Here is a 12924-nt window from a genome sequence, read left to right on the forward strand (position 1 = left end):
GCCTCCTGGGCTCCAAGGCCCCAGCACGGTCCTGGCCCTGCTCAGCCCTTGATCATCTGCCCAGCTGAGGGGCAGTGGGGCCTGGCCTGCTGGGAGTAACTGAGAACACAGCTCCGGGGGGCACCGTGGTGTCCCTGCCAGGCGGGCTGGTTTGCAGAGATTTGGGGAAGATGGCTGTCACTGACTAGGCAAGTCCTACATGGGTCTTTCCCCACACCTGCTCCTTTTCTTTGTCCTTCATACAACTGTCACATCTGCCTTTGATGGAGGGGTGAGGGGTCCCCAGAGAAGGAGGGAGGTAGAGAGGGATGCAGGGCAACAGGGTCAGCATGCACACAAGCTGCTCGCTCCCTGCCAGCCCGACTGGGCCTGAGTCTGTGGCCCCGGGGATGGAAGCCCCCTCCCCACTTTCCTTCCCGCTCCAGCCTCCTGAGTGGGGGAGCCTAGCCTGGACCTCAGTGCCTTCAGGTCACAGGGCAGGACCCCAGGACTGCAGTCAGGGCCACTATTCAAGGTGGGAGCCGCTCGGAGCCCCAGCCTGCCCCTTCCTGTACCCTCATCCCAGGCCCTGCTGAACAGTCTTCACCTTGAGCCAGGTTCCCGGAGATGAAGCGGAAGAAGCAGCCGATGACGTCCCCCAGGAGCTTCTTGCAGCCATGCTGGCACTCCTGCAGCCTCAGTGCCACCCCCCGGGCCGGACCAGGCGCCTTGCCGTGCCCCGCCATCCCTGGGTCTGGCCCAGCCCTAGAGTCCCCTGTCCTGCCCTCGCTCTCACTCTGCAGCCCCAGCCGGCTCTGTCCCTCCTCTGCCTGCCCGTGCCTGACTGGACACTCAGAGCCTGTCTACTAGGGTGCTCTCTCCCACTGCCCGCTGTCTCTCAGTCTCAGCTTCTCTCCTGTGGGCCTCAGCCCATCCCCTCGTATCTCGGCAGCTGCAGCCTGCCCTGTCCTCTTCTGTTCTCTGCCCCCACGTCCTGCTCGCTGGGCCTTTCCCAGCCCCACTGCCAGGGGTCAGCACCCTGGAGCAGCCTCTGCTCCTGCCCAGAGCTGGCCAGGCCCCTTCACCTTGTGCCTGGCTCTGGCTCTGGCTCCTGGGACCCGAAGCTCACTCTCTGGAGGCTGTAGGGCCCCCACTGCTCCCTGGGCTGGGGAAGGGTGGGCCTTGTGCCTGAGCTCCCAACACCAATGAGGAGGTGTCAGATGTGATTTTCAGCTGAGGGTGTGATCTCCCTGCAAAGGGGCCTCATCCAGGCCCCAGGGCTTCGCTGCAGCCAGAAGCAGAGCCACCTTGCTCCCACCCCACCCTGGCCAAGGAGGCTCAGGGGCCCGGGACCCTGGGCAGGGCTGAGGGACAGGTGGGGCCCTGGGCTTTGCTCGCTGACCCATGGCCCAACCCTGCTGGTGCCTCTACAGCCTGGAGCATGGGGGAAGGGAAGGGGTTCCTCTGAGGAGGAGGATAAGGGAAAACCGAGCCTGTGACTGGAGCAGTGCTGACTACCCTGCCCCCATCCCCACATTTATTGAACACCTAGGGTGTGCAGGCAGCATGCCCAGGTCCTTCTGGGCACCGGTACATTCAGTCATCAGAACTCTACGAGGCAAGCATGGCAGAGAATGCCACTTCAGTTTTCATTCTCCTCTACCTTTTTTATGCACAGAATACAGATTGGAGGTGGAAATGTGCCCAGTTTAAAAGGTTGCCATTTCCCTGCCTTCCTTGCAGTCAGGGTGGCTCTGTTCTGAACAATGAAGTGTAGGCATAAATCTTCCAGAGATTTCTGTAGGAGAGTTGCTTTCCTGATGTAGGCCCTATCACTTCCTCCTTTCACCTGATTTCTCCTTCCTCTTGCCTGGAACAAAGCCATGATGTCTGAGGCCAAAGCAACCACCTTGCAGCTGTGAAGGAAAGGGCAAAAACCCCCAAAGATACTGACTCTGACATCCCCAAGCTGCTAGGCTGGTGCCAGCCACTGCCTCGCCCAGATTCTTCAGTTAGGAGATGCATGCCGCTGTCTAAATGAAGCCCCTTTTATTTGGGGTTCCTGTTTTGTGCAAGTAAGTGCAGTGCTTGATGGGCCCTCCCATGTGCCACAGTTAAGCGGGCTGCTCCAGGCTGTTTCCTGAGCTCCAGCAAAGGCTGTGCAGCAGGGGAGGCTGCTTATAAGCAGCTGTGTGCCTGGGCCTGGTGACCAAGCACACTCAATGGCATGCTGTGTACCTAAGGCTAGTGGCAGGCCCCAAAGCAGCATTCCAGGGTATCCTCGGGTTTGAGCAAAACCAGGCTTTCATTGGCAAAGATCTGCCTACTGGACTTTCATGGAGAGGGAATGCCTGGCTGTAGGACACGGGTGGCCCTGAGACCTGGGATGCCGGCTAGCAAATTGTATACCTGACCCCCAGGGCTAGAGGAGCATGGGTGGCATCACGTCGTCACGCACAGGTGTGCCACGTAGGCTTGGGGGACACGTCTAGAAGGCTCAGCCCTCCCGTGGTAGCAGCCACATTGCACCCTTCCCCTTGGCCCACACCTGTGGCCCACTGGGGAGTCCCTGAGATGCTTGAGGAGGAAAAGCCTTTGTGTGTAATTTATAGACAGAGCTGCCAGAAATGTTAGAAGCCCGTCTAAGTAGATATGACAGGCCATTCAGGTGGAAGGACATGGAGAAGAGACATTGTCTATGTGGGCTGTCATGTGGGTGTCATACGGGGTGTCCGGCGGGGTCTCTGCTCCCGCTCCCCACATAAGAACGCAGGACATGGCAAGGCCAAACAGGAACACCCATGGAGCCATGGATAGGGGAGTCACACCACTATAGTCTCACTGGAGGCTGAGTTGGAGACACAAGAGGCTAGAGCCACACGATCTGCAACCTGCCATCCACGTCTCTCTGCCAACCCACCTCACTTGCTAGCTGCAATCTGCCTCTCGCAATCCGTAATCCACACTCTGCCACGCCACGCCAAGATGCCACACCACCACGCCAGCTTAGCCATGCTAGCTTAGCCATAGCAGTTATATCAGTGGCCAATGGCTAACTGGTAACAGCCAATGGCCAACTAGTCACAGCTGACGGCCATCTACTACCTGAGCCAGCACCTTTCCACGTGAGGCCGAGAGCCTGGAAACTGATCTCTGGGGCTCTATTCACATATGGCACACTTACATCTGCTTGCCCCCCTGGCCTGGCAGGAGAGATGACCTGGGGTACAGATTTCCATTGTCCTGGACCATTCGTTCAGGGGTCAGGGCAGCAGACAGAAGAAGGCTGGGGATCTGGCCACTCGGAATCGTGGGAACATCAGAGACTTTGTGGTGCTTTCCAAAGGGCACCTGTCCACTGAGTGGACAGGACAGCCTGTGTGCACACGCCAGGGAGCCTGTACTGGCTGCCTACCGGTTCCAGAAAAGAACCTTCCCTCGCTGAGCGGACCGGGCTGCAGCTGTTGTCAAGTGCCCAGCCAGCCAGCAGGTGGCAGGTCAGCTACACTGTACCCTTCCATCTGACAGGGACCGTTCGTCCTTTCTGGGCTTGATACTCACTCTGCACATGGACCTTCCTTGCTGCCTGCCCTGCTTCTGCGAACGTCACCACCCATCAGTGTCCACACAGCACAGTCACTCACCAAGGGACTCATTTTACAACAGGGAAGTGTGGCCAAAGGCCAGCGCTTGCAAGACCCCCTGGCCTCACCGTGTCCTGGTGCCAGCAGCCCTTGGCCTTACAGAGCAGGGGAAGCGGAGCGTCCCCTGCCAGCTGGTTCCAGCACCAGCCGGGAGATTCAGATGCTGTCCCGTGGGAGGCGGGCGCTGTTGCTCCTCTAGCCAGAATAGCGGGTCCAAGCCCAAGGGCAGTGGTGGTGGCAATGGGCTCCATATTACAGGTTTTAGATCCCAAAGAAGGATGCTTTCCCAGAGGGGAGAGGCCTCTGCATCACTGAGGATGGTCCTCGTTGAGGATGGACGCACTTCTCAGCCAAGGATGGGCACTCCTCTTGGGTGGGGTGGGGAAGTGCCTCTTGCCCTGTGCTCCCCTTTTCCTGGGCACAACCATCCTAGAGGCCGCTACTGCTATTGGGGCTTTCACAGCCCAGAAGTGATGCCAGGGCAGAAGGGCAGCTGGTCCCACCCTGGCCCTCGCGACTCTGGCCCCTGAGTGCCACCCAGCCTTGGCTGAAGTGACCTGAGCTTGGGGACACCATGCAGTTTCCTGGGCCTTGGCTTCAGTTCCAGCTGGTTCAGAAATCTGCCTCTCTGTCCAGCTTCTGTGAATGGAAAATCCCCTGACAACAAGGGTGCAGTGTCTCGGCCGCCTGCCACCTGCCCCAAGTACCCGCTGCCCAGGCCACTGAGCTGGCACGACTGAGCTGCACTAAATGGCACCCATTGTTCTCCAGGCCCAGAACCCATAGAAGCTCCTGAGGGAGCAGGGGCACCTCATCTGCACACAGTTTAGTATTTCACATAGGCGCAGCCCTCCATGTGACCAGCAATGCCATCCTTAAGGGACGTACATGGAACCTGTTGCACGGAGGAGACGAGTATCTGTGAGGGTAGCTGCTGCCTGCACAAACCCTAGAGGCTCCACTCTCCTCTGCACCCCCGAGAGAAAACACATGGGAGACACACATCAGGGTAGGTGCCCTCCTGGAGCACATGGCAAAAGCTCCAGGTCAGAGCCCACGGGGCCCCTGACACCATGTGGCCCATTGAGTCATGTGACCTTGCACCAACTCTTTAGTTAAACAGAGTGACCTGCACTGCCCGTCTCTCACAGCTAAATAAGACCTGGTTTTCCTGTGTTCACAAACCCTCAGGGTGCCTAGTGTGCCACCTGGTAATCAATGCACCTAGGGGCTGGGCCAGAGCCACTGATAGCATCCCGGGACTGCCCCCTTCTCTTGTCTGCACAGCTGCTGTGACGAGTGACAGATCCTTCAGATGCATCCTGACAGCTCGGCAAGAGCTGAATGTGAAAGGCCCTGCCCTCTATGAGCCCACTCTGAGCTGAAGGCAGGGCACGTGAGTGTGGTCCCCTTCGCCCCCCTCCATTGTTGTGACCTTCAACACAGCAAGCCTGCCCCCAGCTCGCCTTTCTCTGTGTCCACCCGTTCTCAGGTGTGCTAACAGTCCCAGCGAAGGGGCGGCACACCACACTTGGCCCCAGCCTGAAAGTGAGAGTTAAAGCCGGGCCCCAGCAGGAGAGGCCTGGGGTGGGGTGGGTGCTGGATGGAGCGGGTCAGGGAGGGGAACACAGAGACACTGAGGCCAGGCCGAGGCACTGCAAGATCTCTAGGAAGGAAAGGAGGGAGCCCTGATGACTGCAGGGGAATTTGGGCGTTGAGCGTGAGACCGCTGTGCCAGCCAGAGTGTCCGGCTGCCCTCCAGTCTGCCTCCTCCCCGATGGGGAGCTCTTCTCATGCTGCTGTGGAGCGCTGAGTATTGGTGGGAGCTTTCCGGCTAAGCTGTCTGCACGGACTTGTAGCAGCATCACACTTCTGCCACATGCAGAGCTATCCCCAGCCCAGAAGCGGGAGAATGGGCAGACGCCACACAGGCGTCCACATGCACTAGTGTGGAGGCTGCTGTGGGGACAGTAGCTGAGCAAGCGTCAGCTGAGGGTGACAGCGCAGCATAGAGGGGCTGGGGCTCAGAGGAAGCAGAGGAGGGGCTGGGGTCAGGCTATGATCACCCTGAGTGGCGTCTTGGGTAAAGGACAGGGCCCTGGCTGTCAGCCACTTCCCCTCACACACCGGCTGGAGGTGGCAGCCAGCCTCTGTGCCCAATCCCCTCCTCACCCTAACTTATCACGCCTGGGGGACTGGGGCCACTATTGTACCCATTATCCAGTCAAGGGGACTGAGGCCCCCTGGAAATCACGCACAGAGTGTCTGACACAACACACATCTGTCAGGGCCATACTTGCATCTTTTCCTTAAAGTCAGACAGGCAGTCTCATCCATGCCTGTGTGTGTACCTGTGTGTCGCACGGATACCTGTGTGCGATACGTGTATGTGCCTGTGAGGACCCACATATGCGTGGTGGGTGGGTGTGTACATGTGTGGGGGGGATGTACAGGTGTGTGTGGTAGGTGTGACAAGGGATGAGTGCGTGGCATGTGCACTTGTGAGAGGAGCTCCCCTCTGCACCTCCTGCAGTGTCGTACGTGCAAACACCAAGTATCTCTGACAGCCACCACTTCTGTCAGTGCCTCACAAACAACTAGAATGGAGGTGGAGGAAAAAGCCAACACCAGCCGTGGGTGCACTGGGCGGGGCTGACCCCCCCAGGCTCCTGCACACATGGTCACCCTTCTTCACATGTGTCCTGCATGTGGACGCCAGCCCCTTTTACAGAGGACTGAGAAAGGGTGAGTTCCAGCCTCAGGTTACCCAGCAGGTGAGGTGGGCACAGCGAGCCCAGCCTGTCAGGCTCTGACGCTGGGCTCTACCCTCCCAGCTATTCATGGGGAGCCCCCAGCGTGGCCCCAGTCCTCTGTCCCCCCCTCGTTGAGCTCAGTGCCCTGCGTGGATGAATAAGGACAGGTGTGAATGGATGAAAACACATCTCCCGCTGGAGGCAGCGGTGGTGCGACCTGGGCTGGGGTCCCAGGGTGGTCTCCGAGACCCCAGATCGGACAGAGCTCCGAACAGATCCCACCCCCCCGCCCGCCCCAGCCCCTACCTGAGCCCTGCGGGGCAGCGCTGGACAGGATCCACTTGACCAGGCAGCACCGCATGAGGGCCTGGCGGGTGAGCCACGGCCTCTGCCACTTGATGCCCTGCTTCTTGCTTAGCGGCGCGCGTCCGAGGTCTCCCAGGAGGCTGCCGTCCGACACCTTCATCGCCTCCTGCAGCAGGAACAGGGAGCGCGGCCTGAGCCCCTGCTCATAGAGGGGACCTGCAGATTGTCCCAGTCCCCAGGACCTCCCGGGCAAAGCTGTCCTTAACTCCGCGCAGTGCCTTGCCTTCCAGAGCTGCATGCCAGGAGCTCACAGTCCTGGCCGGAGAATTCCAGGGCCCTGTTGCCCCTGACACAGGTCATCTCCTGCCCAGTGTCTCACCAGCCCAACTCTCTCTCTCTCTAAGAGCCCCCAGTCTGCTTGACAAGGGACACCTTGCTGGCAGACAACATCCACTGGAAAAGCCGCCCAATGACTCAAGACAGAGGAGTGAGGGGGGATGGTCAAGGCCACCCGTGCCACCCACACATGCTCCCTTCCAGCCGCACCAACCTGCCCTGTGAGCACACCACTCTATCCTACACGTCTGTGCTCTTTGCCCGGCAAAAAGCCTCCCTTGTGTAGCCTGGTGAGCCCTACGCGGACTTTAAGACCCAGCTACAAGCCACCTCTCCCATGCAGCCTCCCGGCTTCTCGGCTGAGGCAGTTGGGTCTGCCCTTGTCCACAGTGGCATGGGCTGAGCAGTGGGATGCCTGGCCGAGGGCAGGGTCTTTGGGCTCCCCATTCTGTACCCTGGTCTGGCACACGATGGGGCCCCTTAGAAGGAGGAAGGTGAGGTCCAGACTTGCTCATCAAACTCCCACCCTGGAGAGTCCCTTAGAGATCATGACCCCTCCTCTGACTGAAGCCCAGAGAGGGCAGTGGAACCACATATGTTCACACAGCAAAGCTGGGCTTCCGCATGTCATTCCCGCACCTTCCACTGTTTTCCACCTGAGGCAAGGAGGGGCTGTGTGAGAGACCCCCAGCCTTCCCAGGGGGGCACACTGATGGAACCCACTGTCCTGACCTGTGCAATGATCTGAATGGACAGTTCAAACGACAGACTGGAGGACTCTTGGAAAATGAGCCACAGGGGATTATTCAGAGACACTGGATATGAGCTCCAGTGGTGTGGACAGCCTGGGGTCAGGGAGGAGGCTCGTAGTCAGCGAGATTTGTTTTTCTACAATATTTCGCGTCTCCCCGCATCCTAACTCCTAAAGCATGTCTTCTGTGCCCACACTGGCAGTAGGGTGGCCCCTTGAGGGCCAGGCCTGACCCAGGGAGGGGCGTGTGCAACCAGCTTCACCTGCCACGGTAGCCACTTGGGGCATCTGCAGAGTCTAGTTTGTGGCCTTGTGCCCTGCTGTCCTGTTGGGGACAGCTGTGCTATAGGTGTGGCCTGGCTGACCAGGTCACTGACACAGGCAGCCCCCAGGTTCACACTATCCACGAGTTCCTGCCCTGCGAGCAGCAGCACGCCTGGACAGCGGCCCCGACCCCCGGGGAAGCAGGCTGGTGATGTTCTTCTAGGTGGCCAGTCTACGTTTGCACAGCCCTAAAAAATGTTTGGTTGTCCAAAGCTGTGTAAGTGGGTGGCCTCTGCAGAGGCAAAGCTTCAACTGTAACCCCTGCCTCAGTCAGGTTCTCAGACGCAAGGAGCAGAGACTGACCTAGGCTGATTTTAACCAGAAAGAAAGGAGCAGTGGGCAGCCTAGACCAGTCCCAGCCTCCCCAGGGAGGACAGACAGCCAGGCAGACAGACCAGAGCAAAGAGCAGGTCTGGACAGCCAGACCGCAGCCACAGTCACCCCACAGAAGAGGCCCGCAAGCACTACTGGCCACACTGGGCCTGCTCCTGTGCTGCCGTCCCAGGGGCTCAGGCCCGAGACCCCACTGGCCTCATGGCCCTGCTGTCCCTGGAACCTGGAGGCTGTGGCTGTCTCAGTTGAGTCACTAACTCCAGGTTCAAGGTCAAGAGTAGAGGAGTCTCTTGTCCCACCCCAGGCCATACACCCCGTCTCGGGCTGCAAGGGCAACAGGGAAAGCAGTGTCTGGCTTGTTAGACCCTCCCATGTCCTCAGTGGAGCCTTTCCTGAACTTGGGGACTAAGAAGCACCCTATAACCATCCCTAAAATGGGGGATTTGTGCCAATGCCTCAGTGAAGGGAAGCTGGTCTGTTCACCCTGCCAGCTCCCACTGAACAGGACAACCCCATCAGCCTGTACACATTTGGGGCCGGGCACTCAGCCTCCTGGTCAGTTTTTGGTGAAGCGGCCGCCTAGACAGGGTGATGTCCAAACCCCTTGCTCTGATCTTCAGGGCATTTGCCAACCTGGTGCTAAGTACCCCTGTTGTAGTCATCACCCCTAGGCCAGCTCCTAACACACACCCTCCTCAGTAACACCCCTCACATTCTTCCCCCCCTCCAAGGCTCACCCCAGCAATGAGGTGGGGGTGGGCACATGCCACCCTGATTTGGCAGAAAGAGGGGGCAGGGAGGCAGGGATGCTGAGGGAGCCCCCTACACACACATATATACACGCATGCACGTTCGTACGCACGTACACACAGCTCCTGCCCTGCTGTCAGCCAGGCACCTTCTCCATTATTAACAATCTTATTCGGAAGATAAATGGGCTCAATGAATAGTCTTTATTTAGGTCCAGGGTGAAGTGTGGAAGAAGAACAGGAGGGAGACAGACGGCTCGTGCTTCATTGTTACATGAATTCTTTGCTGCGGGCTCGGCATCTGGGTTAGTGGACACCATCAGAAGGAGAAACTGAGGGAGGCCTCAGAGACTCAGCAGTACCCCATCCATCTCCGGACAGTGCTGGCGCTGGCTGGCAGGGGGCCCTGGCGAGGCCCTCGGCTGGTCATGCATACCTGCAACCCCTGCAGCCTGAGCCTGGGCTGATGGGAGACCCAGCTGGTGACCCTGGGGACAGTCCTCCTGGGAAGGCTGGAAGGGCCCCAGGGCCCGGCTGACAGCTCCCTCCCATGCTATCCTGGGCCTCAGTGTCAGCTCATCACGACAGCCTCAGAGGTCAGCAACACTAACCCCGTTTTAAGATGAGGAAATGTCCCTGAGAGGACTTCCGTGCCAGGCCACACCGGGCTCAGTTTCTTTGTTCCACAGTTCAGGCATTCTTGGCCACAGGCTGCATGGCTGGAGAGGCCTGGGAAGCTGGGGTGGGGTTCCCTAGCCCCCAACCATGTCACAGTCCCTGTTTATGAATGTTCTGCTGAGGGCCGCTGAGCAAGCCCTCTGGGAAGTAATGGGGGGTCCTTACTGGGAGGAGGGCAGGGCCATATCACCACCAAGAAGCGCTGAGTCCTGTGGACTGGGCCCCTCAGACAGGGGGGAGGGCAGAAGGAGGGGGAGTGACCGCTTCCCGTCCTCATGAATATTTGACACTTGTCTGTCTGAGAGAGGGTCTGACTGGCGTGTCAGGGACTGTTAATAGACACTCTGGCTCCCTCCCCTGAATGGGGAGGCCCTTGGGCACCAAAGGGAGGGGGTTCTTCCATCCTCACCCCAGGGGCTCCGTGTTAGGAGGAGAGCTGGGCCAGTCAGGAGACCCCACACAAGGCTCCCCGCAGCCTTTGAGATAAAACCCCAGTGTCCTGGTCATGTGCAAAGCCCCACTCCAACCAAGCCCTGCTGACTGTGTTGGCCTCACCGTATCTGCCACCCCCTCATCACTCTGTTCTTCACCTGCTCAAAACAACCTGCTGCCCTCCATTGCACGTTCTTTCACATACCTGCACACTTCCCCTCACACACCTGCACACTTCCCCCTCCACCTGCACACTTCCCCTCACACACCTGTACACTTCCCCCCTCCACCTGCACACTTCCCCTCATACACCTGCACACTTCCCCCTCCACCTGCACACTTCCCCTCACACACCTGCACACTTCCCCCTCCACCTGCACACTTCCCATCACACACCTGCACACTTCCCCCCTCCACCTGCACACTTCCCCTCACACACCTGCACACTTCCCCCTCCACCTGCACACTTCCCATCACACACCTGCTCACTTCCCCCCTCCACCTACTCACTTCCCCCCTCCACCTGCTCACTTCCCCCTCCGCCTGCACACTTCCCCCTCCACCTGCTCACTTCCCCCCTCCCCCTGCTCACTTCCCGCCTCCACCTGCTCACTTCCCCCCTCCACCTGCACACTTCCCCCTCCACTTGCACACTTCCCCCCTCCACCTGCACACTTCCCCCTCCACTTGCACACTTCCCCGCTCCACCTGCACACTTCCCCCTCCACATGCTCACTTCCCCCTCCATTGCACACTTCTCCCTCCACCTGCACACTACCCCCTTCCACCTGCACGCTTCCCCTCACACACCTGTACACTTTCCCCTCCACCTGCACACTTCCCTCCTCCACATGCACACTCCCCCTTCACCTGCACACTTCCCCCCTCCACCTGCACACTTCCCGCCTCCACCTGCACACTTCCCCCCTCCACCTGCACACTTCCCCCTCCACCTGCACACTTCCCTCCTCCACATGCACACTTCCCCCTCCACATGCACACTTCCCCCGTCCACCTGCACACTTCCCCCCTCTACCTGCACACTTCCCCCCTCCACATGCACACTTCCCCCCTCCACCTGCACACTTCCCCCCTCCACATGCACACTTCCCCCGTCCACCTGCACACTTCCCCCCTCCACATGCACAATTCCCCCTCCACATGCACACTTCCCCCTCCACATGCACACTTCCTCACACACACCTGCACACTTCCCTCCTCCACATGCACACTTCCCCCGTCCACCTGCACACTTCCCCCCTCCACCTGCACACTTCCCCCCTCCACCTGCACACTTCCCCCCTCCACATGCACTTTCCCCCGTCCACCTGCACACTTCCCCCTCCACATGCACACTTCCCCCTCCACCTGCACACTTCCCCCCTCCACATGCACACTTCCCCCTCCACCTGCACACTTCCCCCCTCCACCTGCACACTTCCCTCCTCCACATGCACACTTCCCCCGTCCACCTGCACACTTCCCCCCTCCACATTCACACTTCCCCCCTCCACCTGCACACTTCCCCCTCCACATGCACACTTCCCCCTCCACATGCACACTTCCTCACACACACCTGTACACTTCCCCCTCCACATGCACACTTCCCCCCTCCACATGCACACTTCCCCCCTCTACATACACACTTCCCCCCTCCACATGCACACTTCCCCCCTCCACATGCACACTTCCCCACACACACCTGTACACTTCCCCCTCCACATGCACACTTCCTCACACACACATGCACACTTCTCCCCTCCACCTGCACACTTCCCCTTCCACCAGCACACTTCCCTCCTCCACCTGCACACTTCCCCCCTCCACATGCACACTTCTCCCCTCCACATGCACACTTCCTCACACACACCTGTACACTTCCCCCCTCCACATGCACACTTCCCCCCTCCACATGCACACTTCCCCACACACACCTGTACACTTCCCCCTCCACATGCACACTTCCCTCCTCCACATGCACACTTCCTCACACACACCTGTACACTTCCTCCCTCCACCTGCACACTTATCCACACACCTGCACACTTTCCCCCCGGGATGTTCGAGGCTGACCCTTTCTCCGTTCCGGCCTCCTTCAGGTCATGTACTGGCAGATTCCTGGCCCCTCTATCCTGTTGCTCTCCTTCATGCATGCTCCATCTCGGCACCTGTTTTTATCCCGTGTGTTTGTTTTCTGGTGCATTTTTGTCTGCTCCCCCCATGCCCCTCGTCAGCTCTGAGAACTGGGTTGGCCTGTTGTGTGAACGTTCTTCACCATCCAGCACCCAGAACCCAGGAGGCCCTCCCCTCCAACACCCTGCAGTGAAAGAACAAAGCATCCGTGAGAAGGTAACAAAGCCATGCACAGACATTTCCCCCGAGGAGCATGCACAGGTGTCCAGGAAGCACCTGAGAAGACGCTCAACACCATTAGTCATCAGAGATGCAGACGAAAACTCTCATGAGACATGGCTCGTGCCTCTCAGAATGTCTAAAATGAGAAACAGTGACAGTACCAAATGCTGGCCCTGGTGAGAGAAATGCCTCCCTTTGACATTGAATATGGGGACGGGAAATGCTTTAGACATTCTGGGAAACAGTGGGCAGCTTCTTTAAAAAAACAAACATGCAACTGCCAT

The 12924-nt window shown here is 59.0% G+C and overlaps 1 protein-coding gene across 1 annotated transcript in view; it reads right to left on the bottom strand.

The window, feature by feature from the left end:
* Positions 1–12924, bottom strand: part of KCNIP3 (potassium voltage-gated channel interacting protein 3) — a gene marked incomplete at its 5' end in the record, with an annotated part of 65502 nt that overhangs the window by 40915 nt on the left and 11663 nt on the right. The window contains 1 exon segment of the mRNA XM_081069386.1: positions 6683–6848. Within this exon segment, the coding sequence (XP_080925512.1) occupies positions 6683–6848 (166 nt within the window).

The sequence above is a fragment of the Rhinolophus hipposideros genome (assembly GCF_964194185.1).
Source record: "Rhinolophus hipposideros genome assembly, chromosome: 12".
Lineage (NCBI taxonomy): Eukaryota > Metazoa > Chordata > Mammalia > Chiroptera > Rhinolophidae > Rhinolophus > Rhinolophus hipposideros.